Source organism: Zingiber officinale, chromosome 8A (genome assembly GCF_018446385.1).
Source record: "Zingiber officinale cultivar Zhangliang chromosome 8A, Zo_v1.1, whole genome shotgun sequence".
Lineage (NCBI taxonomy): Eukaryota > Viridiplantae > Streptophyta > Magnoliopsida > Zingiberales > Zingiberaceae > Zingiber > Zingiber officinale.
The window spans coordinates 135,908,038-135,933,616 of record NC_056000.1 but is presented as its reverse complement, the minus strand read 5'-3'; the positions used below and the strand labels follow the sequence as shown (position 1 = coordinate 135,933,616).

The 25,579-nt window shown below is 36.2% G+C and overlaps 1 protein-coding gene across 1 annotated transcript; it reads right to left on the bottom strand.

Moving 5' to 3' along the window:
* Window positions 1-11,280: 11,280 nt before the first annotated feature.
* Window positions 11,281-24,353, bottom strand: LOC122010370 (ubiquitin carboxyl-terminal hydrolase 15-like). Its single transcript, XM_042566878.1, has 14 exons — window positions 24,085-24,353; window positions 23,011-23,415; window positions 21,764-22,181; window positions 21,258-21,675; window positions 21,019-21,170; window positions 20,835-20,932; window positions 19,742-19,827; window positions 19,491-19,653; window positions 18,800-18,923; window positions 18,532-18,689; window positions 18,364-18,448; window positions 17,581-17,793; window positions 12,269-12,330; window positions 11,281-12,201 (listed from the first exon to the last, which is right to left on the bottom strand). The coding sequence occupies exons 2-14, from the start codon at window positions 23,295-23,297 to the stop codon at window positions 11,538-11,540; spliced, it is 2,928 nt and encodes a 975-aa protein (XP_042422812.1). The 5' UTR covers window positions 23,298-23,415; window positions 24,085-24,353; the 3' UTR covers window positions 11,281-11,537.
* Between the last annotated feature and the right edge of the window lie 1,226 nt (window positions 24,354-25,579).

The following is a 25,579-nucleotide window of genomic DNA, read 5'->3' as shown; positions in this document are numbered from 1 at the left end:
ACTTTGGCCTCCACATCAACCACATTTTTTCTACTTTGACTCATTGACCGGCCCCTCTTCATTACCGTATTATCCTATATAGACCGTGAATGCAACAACACTCTCCTTGGATGGACACAAGTAGAGTAGTAGAAGGAAAGACACGCCTGTTTCTTCATCCAAATACACTATGCTAACTAGGTTTTCCTATCATCATATATACTATGTTGATTGGGTTTTACGGTCACCAATCACCTATAGGTCACCTGGATCTTTGTACATTAGCTTGATTGAACTTTTTCTTTGCCATGTAAGCATTTGGATGAAGTCTAAGCTTGTCAAATAATCTGATCACTTGAACCAAATTTGAGGTCGCTCAAACATTCGGTCGGCCAAAAAGCCATTCCTATCGCCCAAAAGTGCAATTTCAATATTATAAACATCATACAGATTATGGATATGTCTGGTATCTCATCTTGTCTCCCTGGTGCTCAAAGTTCCCAATTTCTTTTTCCTTGTAATTGTAAGGTGCTATTTGTTAAATTAACTAGACGAGAGGGAAGAAATAATAAAAAAAAACTTCTTCTATATAGTATATAGAGAGGTAATATATACTTGTTAATTGACAAAGTAATAAAACAAACTAGTTAATTAATTTATTCTAATAATTATTACATTCTAATTTTGATTTAGTTAATTTATTCTAATAATTATTACATTCTAATTTTGATTTAGTTAATTTATTCTAATAATTATTACATTCTAATTTTGATTTAGTTTGTTAAATAATTCTCTTTTACCCCCGACAAATTTAACAGGAGATCGTTGACATTGAGTTAGGTTGCTAGCTTGTTGAAACGTTATTTAGATAATGACTTAGTAAAGATATTAACAATTTGATCCTCCGTAGAAATATAAGAGATTGATAATTGTTGAGTTATCACACGTTCTCGAACAAAATGAAAATCAATTTCCATATGTTTTGTATGAGTACGAAAAATTAGATTTGCTGTGAAATATGTTAGTCCAATATTATAACACCAAATTTTTGGTGCAATATTTGATGCAAAATGAAATTCAAAGAGAAATGATTGAAGTCAAATAATTTCAGACGTTGTATTTGCTATAGCTTTATATTCTGCCTCAGTGCTTAAACGAGATACCGTAAATTACTTTTTCGAATTCCATGAGATAAGGTTCCATCCAAGAAATATTGCATATCCATTGCTAGAGCATATATCTTCAAGAAAACTTGCACAATCTACATTACTATAGGCATATAAATCTTGAGACGATTGGCAATATAGAAGAAAATCATGTAGAATAGTAACTTTAAGATAACGAAGTATTCTTTTAACATTATTCTAATTTTGTTCAGTTGGAGCATGCAAGAATTGATAAACATAATTTACTGCAAAGGTAATATCGGGGCGTGTGATAGTGACATATTGTAAGGCTCCAATAATACTTCGATAAATCTGTAGATCAGACAGAGCAGGAGAGGATGAAATTGTAGAGTTGTTTATAGCAATTGGTGTAGAGACCGAACGTGCTCCATTCATTTTAGCTCTTTGGAGAAGTCTAGTAATACATTTACTCTGAGAAAGAAGATAGTCTTCCTCATGTGGAATAAGTTCAATACCAAGAAAAAAATTAGCAATATCTAAATCTCGAGTTGGAAAGTCTTGATTGGGAAGACTTAATAAAGTTAGGATACCCTTGTGATCATTGTCGGTTATTAGGATGTCATCCACATAAATAAGAAAAAATATTACAGATCCATCATTATATCTGTGGAATAGAAACGAGTCAGTCTTTGATTCGAAAAATCCTTGAGCTTGTAACCAATTAGATAATCGATGAAACCATGTACAAAAAACTTGTCGAAGACTATATAAGGATTTCTTGAGTTGGCAAACATGAGATGGAAACTGTGGATAAATAAATCCAGGTTGTTGCTCCATAAATATAGTTTCCTTAAGATGACTATGAAGAAACGCATTTGAAATGTCTAATTGTTGTACAGGCCAATTAGAACTAACAACTATCGATAATAATAGTCTGACATATGTAATTTTGATGATTGAGCTAAAAGTGTTATTGAAGTCAATACCAGGTTGTTGACTAAATCCTTTCGCTACAAGTCGAGCTTTGTACCATTCAAGAGAATCATCAACTCAATGTTTAAGATGGAATACCCATTTAGAGCCCACATATTCATGGAGGGAGTACGCAGAACTATGCTCCATGTTTCATTGCGAAAAAGTGTATCAAATTATATAGCTATTGCACTACGCCAATTTGGATCCTTGCTTGCTTATGTAAAACAAGTTAGTTCGATAGATTTTGAAGAGACCACTAGAGCTCATGGAAGGGGATGTCGAGTTATCATCGGTAGACATCGTGCATATATGTCACTTAAGGGAAGCATACGATGGGGAGGATTATCATCTGAATCACTTGTTAATGGTGACAAAGAAGTAGACTGACATGGTGATGATGGACTTATAGTATCTTCGATTGGTGAAGCTTCAAAGATTGGATCAGCAACTTAAGGTTATTTTGATGGTATATGAGAATTAATAGAGAGCTCCGGAGTAGGACCTAGGATGTCATCACTTCTGGCAATATTAGATGGCATCAAGAAGGTGCCACTTGTATATAGGGGAGAATAGCTCATCGGACGCTCGTTGCTTGTTTCTTTGATGATGATTTACAGCGAATAGTCTTCACAACAAGCTCATAATGCTAACAATAGAATTTACTTGGTATCCACCTCAAGAAGATGTGACTAATCCAAGGATCCACACACTACACACACTCCACTAATCAAAACACTCCTTCTCAGTAACTACCGAAGACGGAGAAACCTTGTACAAACTCTCAGTACAAGAAGAAAGAAAAAGGAGGCAAATACAAGTAAAATCTTACAAGATTTACAACATGAAATCCTAATTCTAGTTTCTTCTTCTTGTGTGGAACGCCTCTTGATCCTGGAAGTGCAGCAACACTTTGCTCCAAGAAAGTTTCAAGAACTAGCGTAAATCTTTGAGAGTGATCGCTGGAAGTGGAGTGGAAAAACTGCGGAGAAAGACGTTCACCAACGGCTTTATCCTGTGCAACGGTCATCTCCCAATCGATCGGTTGATCGATTGGGGAGGTTGGATCGATCGGCTAATCAATTCAGCCTTCTTCTGTGGTCTCTGGAAAATATCTTAATCGATCTACCGATCGATTCAGTCTTTCTCGCTATCACGCGAGAAAAACCAGCCCCCAATCGATTGGTCGATCGATTGGATGTGCCCAATCGATTGGTTGGTCGATTGGGAGGTGTTATGTGCCTGTGACAAAGGCTCCCAATTGATCAATCGATCGATTAGGCCGCTGCTTGTCGCAGCACAGTGCCAATCGATTGGTTGATCGATTGGTCTCCCCTTAACTTGCTTAAATCAAGTCTAGGGTCCCCAAATCCACCATCCAATCAACCATGACCTGTTGGAACCTCATGCCTAGTATCCGGTTAACCTTGACCTACTAGAACTCCTTCACCAAGTGCCCGGTCAATCCCTTTGACCCACTTGGATTTTTCTCCTTATGTCAAGTGTCCAGTCAACCTTGACCCATCAGGATTTCCTCGTGCTAAGTATCCAGTCAATCATTTGACCTACTTAGACTTCCTAACACCAAGTGTCCAGTCAACCTTAACCCACTTGGATTTTCACATGTCTGGCTTCACTCACCAAGACTTTCACCTAGCTTCATTCACTAGGATTTTCCTCTGCCTGACTTCACTCACCAAGACTTTTACCTAGCTTCACTCACTAGGATTTTCACCTAGCTTCACTCACTAGGATTTTCACCTAGCTTCACACACCAAGATTTTCTTCTGTCTGGCTTCACTCACCAAGACTTCCAACTACCTAACCTCCAGTTTGGACTTTTCCAGTCAAGTATCCGATCAACATTGATCTACTTGACTCTTCTTCACACCAATCTGGTCAAACCCTAGCTAGAGGGGAATTACACCAGCAATTTCCCCAATCGGACGATTGTACCTGTAATCTCCATGTATTGTCAAACATCAAAACCCAAACATCAAGACTCAGGCTTGAGCCAACTCAAGCCTAGTCAACCTGGTTAACCTTGATCCAGGGGATATTGCACCAACACGAAGAAGCTACTTCAAAAGGGAATAGAGATTATCAAAAGTAATATGTTGTGAAATATAAATTCATCCTGTTAGTATATATACAAGTAACGATAACCATGATGCAAATTGCTATAACTAAGGAAAATACATTATAATGAATGAGAGTCAAATTTGTGTTTAGAGTAAAGGTGTAACCACGGATAACATGTGCAACTAAAAATTCAAAGGAAAGTGTAATCAAGAGTTGGATTCTAAAGTTTTTCAAAAGGATACTTATAATTGAGCAATGGAGTAGGAAGTTGATATGTGAGATATATGGCAATGCTAACAGCTTTATCCTAAAATTTACACGGAACTGATGCATAATGAAGAAGAGCTAAGGCAGTTTCAACTATATGTTTATGTTTTCTCTCAGCAGAGTCATTTTATTTTGGAGTATGAGGATAAGAGATTCGATGAACAATTTCACAAGAGATAAGATGATAATGGAGAGCTTAGTATTCACCTCCCCAATCAAAATTAAAAGAGAGTAATTTACAATTAAAATATCGTTCCACTTGACTTTGAAAATTATAGAATATGTTTAATAAATCAGATTTCCTTTTCATAGGATAGAGCTAAGTATATTTACTAAAATAATCAATGAAGATAATATAATATTAGAAACCTTGGTTAGACAAAATAGGTGCAGACCCCAAATATCTGAATGAATTATTTTAAATGGAAAATTAAAAACATGGTCGGATGAAGAAAAAAGGTAGCTTATGATTTTTAAATTCCATGCAAGCCCTACATGAATGAGATGAAGAGGAGGTAAAGGAAGTAGGTAAACTATATCTATTGATAATCAACTAAACAATGCAAAGAGAAAGATAACCAAGTCGAGCATGTCGAGCTGGTTTATTTGTGTGTTCACCAATAAAAGCTTTGATTGAAGAACTTTGAAGATAGTAGAGGTCAATTTTGATTCTCCCATAAAACACAATAGTTTTTGTTTCTCTATCTTTTATAAGATAATGATTATTGATAAGGGTTATGGCGAGCGGGTTCATAAGATGATGTCGATATTAAAGTCAGGGTTAGGTGGTAGTCAAGGTTAGGACAGGGTAATGTTCATTACCTGGTTCTGTTGATCGCCCCGCATCAAAATCTTGGAAGAGTCCCCGAACGTTTCCTGAGCAGGATGCTCGGATGGGACCGACCGATTATAAACTCAATTGAATATAAGGTTTATAGTGTGCGCTCGACCGAGCAAAACCTGGGTGAGCTTAAGGGTACTCAGCCTTATAAAACTCTTAGCATACGATCAGTTGGATGAAGGTCGAGCGAACATAAGGCTGCTTGTGTGTGTTCAACCAGGCAAAGCCCGGGCGAGCTTAAGGATACTAAGCATATAAAACTCTTAGCATACAAGCAGTCAGGCGAAGGTCCATCGAACATAAGGTTGTTGGGGCGGTTAGTACTAACGGTCTAACTCAATTTTGATGAATGACAAAGTAGGTTAAGTTAGTTTCATATTAATCTAACACTTCTACGAAGTGTACAGGAGAAGCCCAGACGGGTCGACGGGCCGACCTGACGTCTGGCATGAAGTCCAGCTAGGTTGACGGGCCCACCGGATAGTTGGCACGAAGTCCAAATGGGTCGACGGGCTGACCAGACGTTTGGCACGAAATCCAACTAGGTCAAAAGGCCGATCGGATAGCTAGCACGAAGTCCAGACGAGTCGAAGGGCTGACCGGATGCCTGGCAAGTAAGTTGAGGTAAGTCACTGGAGGGGAGTGACTGTGAGGACGCATTCCCGGGAATGGAACATTAGGTGTCGATCCAACTTAGATCCATTTCGGAAATCTAAGTTGAAATCGTGACTAGATTCTGATCTCGAGGAGAAAAAAATCTAACTACTACTTTTATTACTCTTATAACTTAACTGTGCTAACACTTTGTTTTGCAGGGTAGTTTTGCATTTTTCCTCAGGCTAATGTTTTTTGCAGGTTGCTTAAAAAATAATGGTCCAAATGCTCAGAAGGGATCCAGGCGTCCGGGATGCAAAAATTATCCCCAGTTGCGTCGCAACATGGAGCTTCATGTGTGGATGGGCTACGTCACACTCCAGGCGCCCGGAAGGGATCAGGGCGCCCCGAGCCTCCTATATAAAGAGGGTGAGGCCTGGAACAACGAACGATAAGATCTTCCAACGATTGATCTGCTGTGCTACGCTCCTGCGACGCTGCGAAAGCTCTTCCGACAACGCGCCCTGGTTTTATTTCTTTTATTGTCGGTAGTTTTTATTTAAAAGCAACTGTACTTTCAATTGTAAAACAATTATTCGAATTGCTAGTGGATTGCCCAATGAAAGCACTCAACGAGTGCGGACCTTGAAGTAGGAGTTGACCAAGGCTCCGAACCAAGTAAAAAGGTTTGCGTTAGCATCGTACTTTTTCATTCTCAATTTTTCCGCTGCTTACTCTACGACTTTCCGATCGATATTCACCCCCCCCCCCCTCTATCGAATTACAACAATCCAACAAAGGTTTCCTGTGTGCGCTCAACCGGGCAAAACTCGGGCGAGCTTAAGGGTACTCAACCTTATAAAACTCTTAGCTTACGATCGGTCGGGTGAAGGCCGAGTGAACAAAAGGCTTCCTGTGTGCGCTCAACTAGGTAAAGCCCAAACAAGTTTAAGAGTACTCAGTCTTATAAAACTCTTAGTATACGATCGGTCAGGTGAAGGTCGAACAAACATAAGGCTTCCAGTGTGCGCTTGATCGGGGAAAGCCCGAATGAGCTTAAGGGTACTCAGCCTTATAAAACTCATAGCATACGATTGTTGGAGTGTATACTAAAAGCCTAGTTTTTGTATATATTTATTTTTTAAATAAAATAATCGCATTGGTCAATATGAGCATTTATTTGTTAAATGTAATTGTTCAATTAATTTATATAATAGATAACATGGAGTGTGGTGTTACACTCAGAAGATCATGTTGTCAATTCTCTATAAATTATAAACAGTTACTCACGACTAAGATGGAAAGGAACAAACCATCAGAATAGTCGTAGTGTAATTAAGTATTAGTTTATCTTGACTAATAAATTACACTGATACACTTTAAGTGTATTGAGTAGGACCATTTAGGTAAGTTCTTTTTGTACTGACTTAGTAAAAGAACTAGACCTTAGTTATTATGGAAGTGTGTGCTCTTAATCCTAATATAATAACAAGCACATATATTTAATGTTTATTTCTTTAACTTATCAAAGGGTGAGGTTTAGCTTGATAAATCAATATGTCCGATACGTTGGGAAATGATATTACTTATAGTGTGTATTGTTGATTATAAAAGGAATCTGTGGCCTAGCTATCTAGGTTGAGATTGTCCCCAAGAGGAGCTCATAAGGATTGTCATGTTAAACCCTGCAGGTAGACTTAGTCCGACATGACAATGAAGTTGAGTGGTATTACTTTGGAGCTAGATATTAATTAAGTGAGTTGTCAGTAACTTACTTAATTAGTGGGCATTTGTTATCTTAAACACAGGGAGACTAACACACTCATAATAAGAAGGAGTCCATAATGTAATTTGGGATTGGTGCGGTAGTGCGGTAATAACTCTCTTGTGGAATGAGTTATTATCGATAAACTTGAGTTGTGTGTTCTGGGCGAGCACGGGATACTCAAGCTCATTGGAAGGCCAAAACCAATTTCTCCTCTAGGTCCCTGTTGTAGCCTTATTATAGCCTCAAGTCCATCCAAATGTAAGGCTCTTCTTGGTGTCCAAGAAGTGGGTCGGTCCAATGCTTGGTGACCAAGCAAGGGTCGGCCACATCCTCTTTATAGGGGTCGGCCCTTTGCTTGGTGACCAAGCATGAAGGGGTCGGCCACAATATTCAAACAAGGAGGGTTGTTTTTGAATTTTTAAAATCTTCTCTTTGTAGAAAACTATAAGTTTTAAAAGAGAGATTTTAATTTTAAAAAACTTTCCTTATTTGAATTTGGCCACATGTTTTAATAGAGAGTTTTAAAAGTTTTAAAACTTTCCTTTTTTAACCATCCTCATGGTTTAAGAAAAAAAGGGAGAAAAGTTTTAAAATTAAAATTTTCTATCATCATGTTAAAAAAGAAAATTTTGTAAGAGAAGTTTTAAATTTTAAAACATGGTTTTAATTTTTAAAACTTTCCTTTTTTAACTCCTACTTTAGGAAAGAAAGCTTGTAAAATTTTATAAAAAATATATTTCCTTTTTCCCCTTGATGAGGTGGCCGGCCACCTTGCTTGGTGCCCAAGCAAGTGGCCGGCCATATTAAAATTAATTAAAATCATCACAAAATTAAAATTAGTGATTGATTCAATCAAGAGGAAAGGAAAGGAAAAAGGAAAAACTCTTGGATGATTTTATTTTTTGAAAAAAGTTTTTCCTTATTTGTCTTAGGCAAGTAATATAAAAGAAGTGGTGAGGGGACTTCATGAGACATAACTCTTATTCTTTTGCTTGGAGACTCTCTTGGTGGTCGGCCCCTCTCTCCCTCTCTTCCCCCTTTGCTCTCTTTTCTATTGTGGTGGTGGTGGCCGAATATTACAAGGAGGAGAAGCTCTTTTGGGTGGTGTTCATCTTGGAGGATCGTCGCCTACACGAAGTTCAAGGCGAGGCGAGGAATACGGAAGAAGATCTCGAGGTCATTAGCTTACAAAGAGAATGTATAACTAGTAATTTTCTTCCGCATCATACTAGTTATTTTCTTTGTAAGAATTCTAAATACAAGAGACAATTAGATCTAGTTTTTCGAATTTATTTTCGAGTTTGTGTTTTCTTCTTTTTCGAATTTGTGATTTGATTGTTCTTTTTGGTTAACCTAGAGTTATTTAAGGAAATTAAATATTAGTTTTCCTTAAAATACTTTGTCTAGGCGATTGTGGTTGCTCCCATATCCAAGAAGGTCATATGTCTCGTCATGCAGTCCTGGAAGTCAATTTTGGAAATTAATATTTAATGAAATTAATAACTTAGGTAGATTTGAATCAATAGTATTAAGTTTCGCTTGCAATTCAAATCTAAACCATTAAGAACAGATAAGTTAAATTTGGAATCAATGATGTTAAGTTCCGTCTGTGATTCCTAATTTAACTTCTAAAGAACACAATAGGTTATTTAAGGAAAGGTTCGATACTTGTACAAAAAAAATTTGTACGGTGGAACCGGTACGTTTTCCTAGAATTAACCAACAATGATCGGCCGGGTGAAGGCCGAGGAACATAAGGCTTTCTGGGTGCGCTCGACCAGGCAAAGCCAGAACGAGCTTAAGGGTACTCAGTCTTATAAAACTCTTAATATAGGATCAATCTGGTGGAGGCCGAGCGAATATAACGCTTCCTGTGTGTGCTCGACCGGACAAAGCCCGAGCGAGATTAAAGGTACTCAATCTTATAAAACTTTTAACATACAATTGACCTAGTTCTATATAAGTATTTTCACTAGTTATCAGGATGAATCAAAAAACATTCTCAACAAATGATTCATTAATCAAATGTTCTTACGTCAACTACCCATTCAAATGAAAATTTGTAGAAAATTTAACCGTTAATTGGTCAAAGTTGAAATTCAGTCCTTATCTATCTAGGAAATATTTTCTAGAAGGCATTCTGCCGCTGCACTGTTGCCCGGGTTAAAGTATCCTTTTATTGATTATGTGGGTCTTAAGTTGGACGAGAATTAATTTGGTTCTTTTGATGAGAAGATCAGAGTGGGTCTAAGAGGATTTAGAGTGGTATATTAGTAAAAAGGGATATCTAATTTCGGTGATAAAATTAAAAGGAGGGCCTCCTTTCACAATTTTACATATATATATATATATATATATATATATATATAAACGAATCTATTTTTTTTTTTTTAAAAGACAATGATCTTGTCTGTATAGCATAGACAATCAATATATGACATCTATAGCGTAATAATTAGGAGTTAATTCTTAGAAACTGATGATATGAAATTTATCTCATCATATGTCTAACGTCTATGAATTTATATTTAGCTCTCTCCATATCTATGAAGTTTATACTAAAGATTATTAAGGTAACAGATTTACCTTTTTATAAGGCAATGATCTCATCCTAGGACTACAATATAGTGGAAGGGTGGTAAGTTGTCACATAAGTATCTGTGATTTGATCCCCAGTTACAACATATTTACAGAAATTTTTCCTCCAAATAGGATAGGCAATCATGGGATGGTAGTTTTCTAGACCATCCGCTGCGAACGCTTTCAGATTTACGCCTAACGATATTACTTGGGCAATACTCTCAGTCCTCACAAAGAAAAAAATTCTTCCCATGAGCACAGATCTCTTGGACCACTTTTTTGTGGTCCAGGGGATGTGTCACTCGCATTTGCGGCCGGATCGTGACCGCGATTCGACCGCAAATGGTTGTGATCCCTTCCTGGGTTCACCGTCCCCACCAGGTTATAATTTTTGTTCAGAGTGGGCGGCCGGAGGCCGCCCGAAGGCCTCTGGTGGTGGATAAGTGGCTAGGTTACTAGGCGGTGAGCCAGAGTGTCCTCCAGCTGCCCGCTCCGAACAAAAATTATAACCTAGTGGAGATGGTGAACTCAAGAAGGGATCGTAACCATTTGCGACCGGATCGCGACCACGATCCGACCGCAAATGCGAGTGGCATATCCCCTGTACCATAAAAAGTGATCCAGGAGATGCCACGATCCGATCATAAATATGAGTGACATATCCCTTAAAAATGATCCAAGAAATCCTATCTCTTCTTCCCAGACCTTAATCTCTTAACAATCTGCTATAAATTAATCATATAATTTATTTTCACTCGTATAGCCTAAAGACATAATTCTCGTCCTTTTCTTATCTCCGTATTTCTTATTAATTATCTTATTAAATAAATTATATACGGTCAATATTTTGAGGCATAAAACCACATTTGAGATCAAAAAAGAATTTTGAAATGACTTTTTTATTATTTTTGTTTACAAAATCATGGTATACCTTATTTATTTTATCATTTTATTAGTTATTTAAATCATTGAAGGGAAAAAAAAACAAAAGCTAAAAACGCATTGGCTTTGGAAAGAACTTCAATACATTAGGGTGCCTAAACAACCAGTGACTTAGCAAGCGACCAACATAGCTTAAGCTATTTTAACAAATGCATTCAGCAAGAAATCAAGAATCTTCAATAGATTGCTTGAGTTATCCACTAGCACCTGTTCTCCGGCCTCATAGATGCCTTGCTTTTAACTAAGCACGCCTCATTCAATCAAAAAAAAAAGGCCATGAGACGCAACTCAATTCAGCTCGAGAGTAACCTTAATAAGTAGGCCTAACAGAATCTAGACTACATATCCCAAAACCCACAAGAACAAGGCCATGCCATCTTCAGGATTACTCCCACTCACCATACATACTGCGTTGATGGCCCCGTGAAATTACAGGTTCTGTTGAAGCACGGGCATGTTCCATCGTCCTTCCTTTATTTACACTGCTAATTGGTCGCATCAGAAATGGATGGTTATCAACGCTACTGCTCTCCGAGAAGAATCTAGTTTGTGACTGACTCCCTGAGAACTTTGTGCAGGAGATGGTGTTGCTGCTGGCATACTCTGGAACATAGAAAGGGCTAAATATAGATGAGATGGTATCAAGGGTAGTATTGTCTCCATGATCCACAGTGCTGAATGAATCTCTGGTACTTTCGGTGGTAAAAGATGAATCATCAGAGCTTGTGAAGAGCGACCAATCACTAGATGTCGCATCAGAAAGTTCAATACTCGTTGCGTCGGGATATGCTCCATCTGGCACCAAGTTTCTGCTAAAGGGCCTTGAAAGGTGTTCAGCAGCTTGATCGGTGGTATTGTCGCTGTAATTGCTTCCTAAATCATTTGTTGGGTGTTGGTGTACTGAATTTGCTGAAGAATGTAAGTTCGAATTCACTCTTGGTGGAGCATATTTGGAAGTTTTCTGACTCTTAGCCAAATTCCTTCCCGTACTAATTAAGGGGCATAATAGCTTTTTCTCAGCAAAAGCATGAGGCGGACGTGGAAAAGATCTAAGAAATAGATTATTCAGCATGTTAGATGTATTGTTCATAAAATGCACAGATAAAATATGTGTACCTTGAGTAGAAAAGCATGTATGCGCCTTCAGACATTACTTGACCCGGTGATACAGCTTCCACCTATTTTAAACAAGAGAACAATTAGAGGAGTTCGGCACTGATTGATCCAAAAGCAAGTATCCCATCACTCAGTTGCAATTAATCCAAAAGCATCTGCATCTGTCCATTTACTAGAATACGCAACAAATTTTCTGTGGACTCAGTTATAAAGGTAAAGACAAGAAATATCAAACACGCTCTATTCAGTATTAATGGAATTTAGTAGACTCAAAACAAATGTATGGAAACCAAGGTTGTTGGCACGCCCTAGGAATGTTCAACGCCGTTTGAAAATCACACCATAAGGAATTTTGCTCTGTGTACTTACCAATCCAACAAGGATATACCAACTTTACCACAATACCACATAACGTTGTTAATGTTGATAATGGGATGGTGTTGATGGTGTTCGTGTTGGTGTAGGCAACACCTGATGATCAAACATGTATTTTGATATATGACAAAGGATTTAAAATTAGACATTATGGATCTAAGTTGGATGTTGAGTGTACATGTCACTTAAAAAGCCCTAGTGGGTCAGAAGACCCTATGTAGTAGAAAAAGTGTTTAGTGGATCTAGTGGATCGCACACCAAGTAGAGGAAGACTAGATGAGTTGACCCGGACATATGAGAGGAAAGGCATGGTAGGTCAGTAAGACCGGACACCAAGTAAAAGAAAATCCTAGTGGGACAGGAGATCAAGCACTAAGCAGGGCAAGTCCAAACGGGTCTGGTAAGAAAGCAAGATAAGTTCATGAAAAGTCCTTCTGAAAGAAAGCTATGACGAGCGTCTTCATCTTGGGACAAGTAATCCTATAGCTAGGCGATGACTGGACTAAGAAATCAATATGAGTTTTGAAGTGGAGGTCGAACATGTGTAACTATCAGAAAATAGATCATGAATAATAGTATATACCTATTTTGTCCGATTGTGGTGCTAACTTTGTTTTGCAGAAAATAGGTATTTGAGCGACCAAAAAGAAAAATATGGATTTTTAGAACTATCGAAAAAGAGCTTTCGGTTGACCGAATAATTGTGATCAGTGAGTTGGCAGATGAGGTGCTGATATGATTGGTCTAGTGTCGGATAAGCACGAGAATGCTGATGTGGCAAAGGATAGGCTTCGGGCAACTGATGAGGTAGGAAATAAAGTGTGAGATGTTGACGTGGCAAGTTATCAGGTGACCGGAAGTCATGCGGGAGCTTGATTAGATCCAATCAGTAAATGAATCTGGATGGGAAAGCTAGCACGGACAAGATTGGTTGACCATTACTATTGAACGGGCAACCGCAAAACCAATCTAATCAGAGAATCAAGAATGATAAGCTGTGTACCGGTCGATTGAAAATGCCTTGTTGTTCTATCAAAAAACCCTATAAAAGTGGCTCGACTCCAACACTTAGCATCATCAATCAAGCTATCATTCCTCGATCATTCTTTTATTCTTCTGTACTCAAATTCGCCTCAGAACCACTCTATTGAGCTCCGAAGTCTATCAAGTTATATTGGTAATATTTTCATTATTTCTATTTTATTGGTTAAGATACAGTAAGCCTAATGGATTATTGTAGTCTCTTTGATTGTAAGAAATTTCTCTACCTCCAAATTTGTTTTGCAAAGAAGAAGATTTAGTAGGCTTTTCGGGGATAGATCCACCTAACGGATCATTAGGCTGAATAGGAACCAGGAAAGTACCCAACCACATTAAATTGATTGTGTACTTTATGTGTTTTTTTATTCTTAAATTTTCTGCTGCAATCTGATTTCAATTTCTAAAGAATAAAAACAAATTTTAAAACTACGTGTTACTTACTCCCCTACTCTAGTACTACTCTTTGATCCTAGAATTGGTATTAGAGCCTAGATGCTCTGAATTGGCTCAATCGTCATTCAAGCATTCAGATTTTTTATCTAAGAAGTTGGATCAAATCTATAAAGGGCAGCCCAGTGCACGAAGCTCCCACCATGCAGGGTCCCGGAAAAAGATTCATTGTACGCAGCCTTACCTTGCTTTTTGCAAGAGGCTGTTTCCAAGAAATCAAATCTATCTTACCCTTATTTAAAGGGTCAAGAAATCAAATTGAAAGTTTTTAAGTTTTTTGTCTTTAAACTAAGATCAACCACCATTAATATTTTGCTATTATTCATTATTTGAGCTACTTATCCAAGATCTTAAAAAGTCTTGGAGTATGAATAGCGTATATAGTAAAAATCATCAAGAAGGATACAACACCATTAACCCTCCCTTATTCGTTGGAAATGATTTCAATTACTGGAAGGGGTGAAAACAAACAAAAAAAAGGCAATTATGCACATCAAAATAAATACAATAAAGAGCTTATTAAAAAATTTGGCATGTACAATGCTAAAGAAATAAGTACACCAATGGTTACAAATACAAAACTAGATAATGTTCCAAAATGTAAAGTTGTAGATCTTAAATACTACAAAAGTGCAATAGGCAACCCACTATACCTAATAGCAAATAGACCTCATACTTTATTTGTAGTAGATATGTGCACAAGATATCAATCTTGTGCCAAGAATCCCGCTTAATTGTAGTAAAGAATTCTTAGATATCTTAAAAGAACCATAGATGTAAGTATTTGATACCCAAGGACAAATAACTTTGATTTAATAGGTTTTTCTGATTCAAAGTAAATTAAATAAAGCGAGCACAAGTGACAAGTGTAATAGAAAGCAACATTGTTTTATATTATCAACTACCGAGGCAGAATATATAGCAATGGAAGAATGTGTAACACAACTTCTATGGATAATAAATACTCTAAATGATTTTGAATTAAATTACAAAAATAAAAAGTCTTAATTGACAATATAAGTTCAATTAATTTAATTAAAAATTAAAGAGACCACGTGGCTAGAGGAGATATTGTACTTGACTATGTCAAGTGCAAATCAAATTTAGCCGATATATTCGCTAAACCATTACCTATTACGAGGCAGAATTCAATAATCCCATAAAAGAATTAAATATGTACTTAGTAGAATAGGATTTTTATCTATTTTATAATTGTTAGTATTACATTTTACGTAATTATTATATTTTTTATTATTTAAAAGATGGAACTAGCCTAGATTTTACAGTAGATTTCATAAACCTATAGTTCTAGAAAGCCTTTGCATCTCACAAACACCTAGGATTAACTATGCGTGTATCGAGTCACATAGATAAGCATAAGATGTTAGGGCATCTCCAATAGTCAGAGCTCTAAATTAGTTTTTTTTTTTTGTGATTCCTAATATCTCACATCAATGTCACATCAAAATCATAAAAACCTATTAGTCTTTTCACTACAAAAAAAAAACCTCTCTACAATTTTTTTTATGAACCCTACATTATCAAATCACACATCTTTATTTTAAGTAGTCCCACCTACATTACTAATTTCGAGAGAAAAAATAAATTTGAAATTTCACTACTGCTATTAAACTAAAAACATTAAACCTCAAGCGCACAATGGTTAGAATTTTTTTGTTCAATTTTTTTTTTATTTAACAAACCTCTTAAAAACCTTGCATTGGAGATGGCTTTAGCACTCGTCCCTTGGATATAGGTGTAAATTATTTTACATCAAAATGAACTAAGGGTATAACACAAATTGATTACTACAATGACTAACCCTAAATTGGACTTAATGTTCAACAAATGATCATTCTCATGTTAAAATAGGAGGTTAAACATTTTCAAAGTTTATAGATGAATTATTAATTTTTAAATTATTTTCGTAAAATAAGTTTTTTCAATCGATCAAAAAACCCTTTCTTGACAATCAGATAAACACAATAGTAAAAATCTTTTTTCTTTTGCATAAATTTGATCAATTTAATAAAATCAATCAATCAAAAAAACTTTTTTGGGCTATTGATAAAACCCTACCGTCAAAAGCATTAAAAACCACGATTTAACCTTATCGACCGAACATATATATTTGGGCAACCAAATAATGCACTGACACCATGATTTGACCTGGCCAATTTAACGTCGCCTATTCGGTTGACCTAAAATTAATTTTAAGGTGATTGAAAAATAGAAAACGACAAAATACATGCCATAATCGTATACGTTCGAGCACCGAAAAAATCCTTTATAATTTCTCGAAATACTAAACAATTGATTGGTGATCGAACATTAAATTGTTCGATCGACCAAAAAACCTTTTTCTATCAAACGAAAACTCCCTATAAAAACAATGTCGAGTAAAGGTCGACCTATAAACGACGAACTCCGACCACAACCTTTTCCCTTGTGTTCCAACATCCATTTCGACTCGAGACACTAAAAAATTCCTCCGTAACTATCTTAGCTCTCTTTATTTCATCTTTCTTTTAAATTAAATATCTATTGTATTCTTTCTAGACAAAAGCTTAGAATTATTCAAGATCAAGTCGGTCCCTGAAACCCTAAACCGAACCTAGGTTCCCTACTGAACTTAGGCAATCTTTTGCATCTAAAACTTATTTAGTCTTAGGAACTAGATATTTGAATAGGGATTTCTTTCCTGAATACTGTTCCAATATAGTTGAGATAATCAACTATTATGTCCTGACCAACCTAGTCTACTACACACATCATATTCCCCAAGGTTTGTGTATAGAATTTTATCATAACCTATACCTATTGATGACTTTTAACTATAAAACTAGGATAGGGGCAAAACATGTTTAATGCTGATATTATTCAAACCTACTTTGGCACCAAAGTGACTCATAATTCCAAATCACCCTCAGACACTACCTGAACTATATTCTCATATCACCTTGGATCTAATGTATTCTAAGTTCTTTGAGGGTCCTCGTTGTAATCCTATTCAGGTAGTACATCTTAGGGCACTTGACAATGCATTATATAAAGTAATCATAAATTGCATTTTACCATTAGCTACTAGAGACCAAGTGCTAATGAAACTCTATCTTTTCTTGATGTATGCATGTAGGCATAAACTTAACATTGACATAGGTTTTTTAGTTTTTAAAATCATTATTTACTATTCTGGCATACTTCAAATCTTCCACTAGTCACAGTGTATCTCTAACAAATTGCTAATTGGAGAGCAAAACTACTACACAGAATTTTCTTCAAATCTTGCACTAGTCTCATTGTATCTCTAATAAACTGGAACAAGCACTACCAAATTTTATGAATAACCATACTATTAATAATATGAGAGATTTACTTTGTTCAATATTTCATTATTAATGTTAAAGTTTAAGATGGGAAAATGATAAACAACAGACAGTAGTTACCTGAGAATCATCAATTCTGAACCATGTTCCTTGTAGATCTTTGATATAGGATATATAGTGCCCTGCAAATGATGCATTTGAGTTGTCCAAGTGCACAACAACCGCATATAAAAGGTAAAGTGGTGGCTTGTCAGCAGTCCCAGTCACAAAAGGAATCATGTCCAGCATGTCAGGAAAGGTAACACATTTATTGATTTTTCCATATTTCCCTGTCTAATAGGCAAAACAAAGATTACATTATTGGTCAGATTAATTCACATGAATTGCATAGAAAGAAAAAGTTCAGCATGATTTCACATGTAATGTTAGTATTAATCACAAGAAAATGCACAAATTGTCTATTTCCCACAATAATGACAAAGCATGCACAATGTTCTCCATCTACTCCTAAGTCCTAATGCTTAAGTGTTGGAGCTTAGCTATGTTACAGACTTAGGTACAATTAACTGATATGGATGTGGATCCAAGTCCAACACAATTGTTTCTAAAATTGTTTGCACACAATGAATAGGAAAAGGTTATTGTCCATTCAAAGTGTTGAAGTCCAAGTGTTAGTGTCCAACAACGGTGCTGAACAGGATAATGAAGATTCCAAATATCAAGGATCATCAACTAGAATTCATAACCAAAAACAGTTCCATACAAAGTAGTACCCAATAGACTGAATAATATTAAGTTTCACATGAGAAATTAGAGGGGCAATTCTAAGAAATCACTTTGAGGATTAATAAGTTCATTTATTCAACATCAATTAATAAAACCATCTGTTCAACATCCCATTACCTGGAATCTCTTCAAGACTATAGTTAGTATGTTTGGCACTTCATGCAAACTTAACTGCTTCCTGGCTTTGACGTATGACAAGCACCTAGGTTTCAAACATGGAAATCAAATTGGCTGTGATACAAAAACTAAGAGGGTTAGATATGAAAATTTGGACATTGATTCAACCTTCCACATCTGTACATGTTCTCCCCATCTAAATCCTCAGGAGCAGTGAATTGAGTGAGAGCATCTTCCAATGACTCAACCCAACCATGTATCTCCAGTGTTAGATCCATAATGCTCTCATATCTTTCGGACTCAAGGTGGCATCTCAGGCATTTAACCTTGATTGGTTTATATTCACAAGTTAGTGCTAGAGAATATCATTATCATTCAGGTATAAAGATTGTATGAAGATAACAACATAAACTTTGCATAAATCACAGTTAATCACCTTAGATTTGAGACGACCACCAAATATCTGTTGTATTAGTGTTGTCTCTTGCAGCCATGGATCAACTTCCTTCTCACCTCCCAAGCCTTCGAGGCAAACAGATTGCATAGACATTACAAGAAGCCTGAGGTTTTGTATTGGAATGAATCAATAAGAGGACTACTTCAGAGACTTAATTGACGTTGTGAAGACTGTAAATTAAAAGAACAGAAACTAAATGCCATCACATTGGAAAACATGGTTCTAGAATCTGTCATTTAATCTTGGAGAAAAAATGGGTCTCAGGCTGATATGCCAATCCTATTGAATCCAAACAGACTACTAAAAGCATATCATCACAATGGTATTGATGATGATTAGGACAATTCATTCAACCCAAGAAGCTGGGTTCTGCCTATGATTTCAGTCGCATGTTGGATCCCATCAAAAGGGTTCATTTTCAGGTCCAGTAATGAAAACAGTCAATTTGTCAGTGATAAGCTTGATTGAAATATTAACCTAGATAGCATGCCAGGAAATGGTCAATCATCCTCAAGTCTTGTGTATTTAGAACTTAGTACCCTAAAAGAATAAAGGATCCAGCAAACCTAGATTGTACCTCCATAAAAAAAGTTTCTATTTTTTATGTAAGGAGCTCAAGTCGGAAACAAATGGAAAAAAATATATATATACATATATCCTAATGCTACACCTCAGGAATTCATGTGCATCTTCTTGGTTTCCACTACCCATGCGGCACCCAATATTTGTCATGTTTGAAAGGATCTTGATGGGAGACAAAGGACCACCTTCTTCACTCAACAGTGAAGCATGTTGCTCGAGTTCACACATGAGGCACCATTTTTTCACGCAACCTAAGAAACTAATGAATGAGCAAAACTGAAGATATTATGAAATTATGCAATTCTCAATCACAAGAACAAGTAAAACATTCAAATGTACAGGTTCGAGAATGCCCTCTTCGAAGTAGGTAGACCATAAGAGGTTTTGTGGAAGTTAGGCATTGCAAAACAGCATTGGCATAGCAACTGCAAAAGCAAAGCAAAAGAAGTTATAGATAAAAGATTATGAAAAATAATCAGAAATTCATTAAGGTGAAGTACATCTGGAATAGATTAGGGCATTACAACATACTTCAGGTTAAAAATCAGTAATGCTTTCCATGGCGTGTCTTTAGAAACTAAATACACAAACAAGAAATATTAATGGGACAGAACCTATTACTTTTTCACGCTGTCAATAGATGCCATAAATAGTTTATCATCTCATATTATCAATTCATGTTAAGCCCCCTATTATAGGACATTAATCACTCGTGATAGTGACATTTTCTTTATTCTTGCATCTAAAGCAGAAAAGAACTCCACCGAATAAATATTATAAGGTGCACGCTAGAAATCCATGTTAGCAAATCTGGATTGTGAATGGTCATTCAAGTGAAGTTATCAGCTAAATAGAAAAATGATTTATCAAAATATAGAATTCCTGTTAAAGTTAGTAATATTTACGCATAAAAAAAATACTCCAAAATTGATGTCCAAATATCACAATGGAGGTCAAGTTAGTGAGAAACTGATTTAAGTTAAAGTCACTGATGACTTCATACCAGAAGCTCAAAGCGTCAGCAAAGTGATCAGGAAAGAATCTACTCCAAATTGATATTTAGATATCAGAATGGAAGTCAAGTTAGTGAGAAACTGATTCCTGTTAAAGTTGATTGGCTAATCACTTTAAACCAAAAGCTCAACAGGCCAGAAAAGTGACCGATCTAAATAGTTGTATACTTAATACTATCCCCTCTTGTGGTGGTGAGCATACCAGTTCAATTTGCTTCAAGTAAAACAAAATATCTATATCCAGAACAACAAATGAAGCTAAAAAATGAATAAATCAATCTGATTACAACATCACAGGAATAACCTTGCCTCCCAGCATGCTTTAGAAACATTTGCCACAAAAATGTCAGGGTAATACTAAACTGTATAGCTTGGGTTTTAAATTACAATTTATAGTTTAAACATTTTTTAACTCATACCTATTGCCACAATTAAGAAGACCCTTGGGAGAAATGTGACTTTCTTCACATTGGAAAAGCTTGACAAGATCCTCATAAGGAAACAGGAGTTGACCAAGCTGAATTTTCAGAACATGAAAAGCAGAAGTTCTATTATAAATCCATGGTTGTGGGTCTAAATAAAATATCATCAGCAAACTCACACCTTATTTTTCTTATTATCATTTATCAATCCAACAAGATTTCGTTTGAGAACTTTTGCACTTTTCTTTGAGCCTCCCATCAACCCTTGAATGCTTGGATTCCCATCTTGGACTTCAAAGCAGATATTTGAGGAATCATTCTTTTCCATGATTCCTGCACAAGTTTCAAATACATGAATAAGTAATACATGAGAATCATGAAACTGCAATGGTCAATAGCATATCCATGAGAAAGCCCTACTAAATCCATTTTCCTTGCCACTGGTTTTTTCTGCTCCTTCATGGTGATAGTGTTTGGAATTGTTCTCTGACATCTTCTGCAAAGAGGATGTTGTGTGCCCCAATGTGTAGGGAGGTTTCCTGTACATTATGCTTTCTTTGGCAAAATAATGTCCAGTAGTATGACTAGCATTCACTGTTTCATTATAAGAAACACCAGGCTTCTCTTCAGAGACACTTTCCCCATTTTGGAATCCATTTATCAAACGTTTATCAACATGCGACTGAGATGATGTAATTGGGGAGGAGTTATGTTTTAATTCCTTTCTTATATCACCTGCCAAGTTATTGTGCTGGATTGACATATTTCTTGAATTTGATAAACCATTGATCTCTTGGTTCACATGAACTTGAGTGGATGAAGCAGTTCCCCCAGTAAACTGAAACCAGGAGAAAATAAGAACATGATAAAACAGTGCAGTGAAATGTAGGAATTAACTGTGCCTTTGGAAAGGGAGTGTAAAGGACCTTCTGGCCTGCAGGAAGATCCTCTGAAGACATCTCAGTGAAATGGTTAGACAACATGGCTTTCCCACAAGCATCATGGCTTTGGTCTCGGTCAAATGCATGAGAATCATCATCACCACCGTTTGACTGAATCATTTTGAACTTATCCGATATCTTCCTTCCAGTATCTGAGTCTTGAGATGCATCAGTGGCCATCAGGAAAGGATCATAGATGTCATTATGGAAACTGTAACGTAGGGACTCTGCTCCTTGAACACCATTGCAAAGATAAGAAGATTTAAGGTTATTTAAGAAAGGCCCTTGCTGAAGTGCATCTTTAAGAAGTAAGCCAGCAGAAACATTCAAGGAGTTATCAAGCCATTGTAGACATTCATGTTTGTGCCCTTGCCTCCAGTGAACTATTTGACACTTCCCAGAACTGAAAATATAACCAATATTATCAGAATGCTATTCATAGGAACAATTAAATCAGGTTTTAAGTATAGAATTAAATAGATAGAGGAAACTGGCAAGTTTTTACATAAGCAGCATTATATAAAAAGTGACATTTACTGAATAAGAATATTTATTTTTTACTTTATTGATCAAGAGGAAAAATAGTTTGAAGAAAATATGTAATTTTATTTCAATCCATGTCAACCACATTTAAACACTTTTTAACAAAATATTAGCACCCTATCCACGCATGATATTTCTTATCCCTACCGCATAAAAGTTTATTTGCATCCTTAAAGAGTCTGAGGCATATATGTTTCATCTTCTTTGACGCATAAGAGAAGCTGAGAGAGAGAGAGAGGGTATTTTATTGCTAAGCTACCATAGCAACCGAAAATCCTAGGAATGGACCATTGCATGAAGAAATATAAAAGGCAGTAGGAGCATTAGTTTGTTTGATTCCATTACCAAATGCATTTATAGAACTCCAATCTCTCTATCACAGAACAAATATTACACATTTTAACAGTAGACACATACATCCTTTGAAAAAAAAGGCATCTAACACTCATGGACAAAAAATGCATTAAAAAGGTAAATCATCCATAAATCTACTTGTGCCCCATCACTTAACCCTCTTTATCATTATTTCTGCAGGGTTCAATTATCCCTTTCATGCTGTTGAGATTAACAAGTAGAAAATCATACTGCTCAGAAGCATAATTAAACAGCAAAAAATGAAGAAAATATTGGTACTTTTCATAATTATTAATGATGGAAACAGTAGACAATCATAAGCTTAGTTATATTACCAATATCTAACCAACTTGCATCTGGAGCAGCGTGTTGTAGCAGGGGCAAAGCATCTAGCACATTCATGGAAGGCAATTTTTGAAGAAGGCAAAACAGGAAGAACATCAACAGTAGTCATTGCCTCTACATGGATAGCCTCTTCAGCAGCAAGCTGAGCAAGTACACTTATCCTAGCCTTTTTCTTTGAAGCCTCGCTGCATCTCCCAAGTAGAATGTATATAAAAAGAGGAATCACAACCAGAAAAGTTAAAAGAGCAGTTAAGTCAGCTTCCCTTGGCTGTAGCATGTCCCCACAACATACTCATGACCGATTCCAACCAGTGCTATTCTGATTGATCTAGCTCCATTCCCTAACTATATATTTCATTATCATTTCTGGAGATGATAGTACAAATTACCCTTACCTGAGAGAGATGTTTAAAAATCATTCACTAGGATTCAACAATGAACTATAAATAAAATAGGTAGGAAATATTCCAAATGAAAAGAAGTCACAATTTGAAAGTTTATGTTAGTTAAGCAATACTGTTCATGTTTATAGCACAGGTAATTAGAACTGATCAAATATAAAAGATTCTAGCAGTAAAACAAAAGAGCATAATGTGGAAATCATCTCATGAGTTATTACTGAAAACCATTTGAATACAAAAAGAGACATTGTTTCTTCATGAACTCAAAAATCCATTTCAGGGCTTCATGCACTTTACACTATAGAAACAATGACAGATAAAAGCAATGTAGCAACCTCAAAAATCCTATCTTCGATCTCTGAACTGAGAAGCAATGCAACAGATATAAGATCTATATGCAAGCATCTAAGGGGAAAGGGGACGAGCGATGGGGAATTTGAACGCCTCACGTGCTAAAACCAAGAACTATCAGTGGCTACTACACAAGTAAGAAAAATTAATTTTTCTCGATTAAAATTCACGCGGGATGATCCCAGGAAATAAACGGAACGCTCTCCTATTCAACGACAACAAAATCATCAATGTAGAAAAGGCACCAAGCATGACCAAAAGAAAACTCTCATGGACCGTGGCGAGGGAGATTTAGACTAAAGGGAGATTTACGTTCACCAAGATCCCTGCTTCACGGTCTCCAGTAGGAAAAAGAAATTACACTAAATGCCATCTTCCGGCAAGATAAAATCGATTACGCGTTACGCTTGATGGTCGAAGACCGCCACCTGAAAACACCAGCACCCTCCTTTATCAGAAACACCTTTAAGGGAGACAAACTGAAACGGAGATCGAGAAACTAAAAACCCTAAAACCAGCATTAGCAACAGGTTAAAGGGTTATGTGTGAGGAGGCAACTATTGATTGGAAACGGATGCAGCTTTGGCTCTTACCTTAGGGAAAGGACAAATCTGAAGCCCTAAAATCTAGCATGCTCCAAGATTCGCCAGATTGCTCTCCGAAGAGGCTGTCTACAGTAAATGAGCCGTTTTCCACGACGCTCCTCTAGTGGCTCACTGGCTCAACAGTAGTAAAGACCAGCAGTAGTGCAGCAATGGCACACCTTCACGATACTCGTCCAGCAGCCAGCTCTCCTCTCGCTCGCTCGCTCACTCGCTCACACTCACTGCACTGTCTATTTTCCACTTTTACCCACTTGACTTAAAATGGCATATGTAAAGAAACAAACGCCAACATGATGGCCTTATCCTTATCCTTTCATTACTTGCCATACTGGTTTTAGTATCCTCATTTTTACTTGAATTTAAGGTATTTTACTTAAATTTGTATGATTTTTACCAAATCGTACTTAGATCGGCCATTTCTTTATACTCTAAATTGCTCATGTCGAACCAGTTTGTATTTGTTTTCTTCAACACTTTTCACTTGTAGATTTACTAGTTCTTATAAAAGATTATTTAGAGTTTGTATTTATTTGTATGTTTTTTGATCTTATAAAAATGCATATTCGTCTTTGGCCATTTTTAGATTTTTTTATAATATATATTGAGCTAATGTATTGTAATTTTTGAAATCTCTACTAACTTATACAGTGTTAGAGTTTTCTATTAAATAATAGGTTTATTATCCAACAATGTCAAAAAATTATTCATCATTGTCATAAATACATTCAAATGACTCAGTAGTATCATCCTATGCCAATTTTTACTATTTTGCTTTATAAATGATTTTTTGTTAAAACTCAAAATCACTAGATGCCTAAAATAATTTCTTTCTAGTATTTTCATGGGCATGAACATGTTACAATTCCTGCCATTAGATTTGACTGGGAAAAAAACCATCAATAATGATTTTTTATCCATATTCAATTACCAATTTAGACACGGGGCGGACTCCCAAAGATTCGGATCTTAGTCTCTTACCTTTTAGTCATTTAATGGTTAGTTATAAATTGATTTTGTAATTTATCTCTCTTCACATAATCCAGGAACTAGCTATGAGAGGAACTTCAGATGAATATAATTACTTTTTGTTACAACTAATAAAATCTTAGCGCTCTACTAGTACAATTCATTCGGATGATTAAATATTCAAGATCCATTTGGTTCGTCAATATGTTTTTATTAAAATTCATTGATGTTGATAC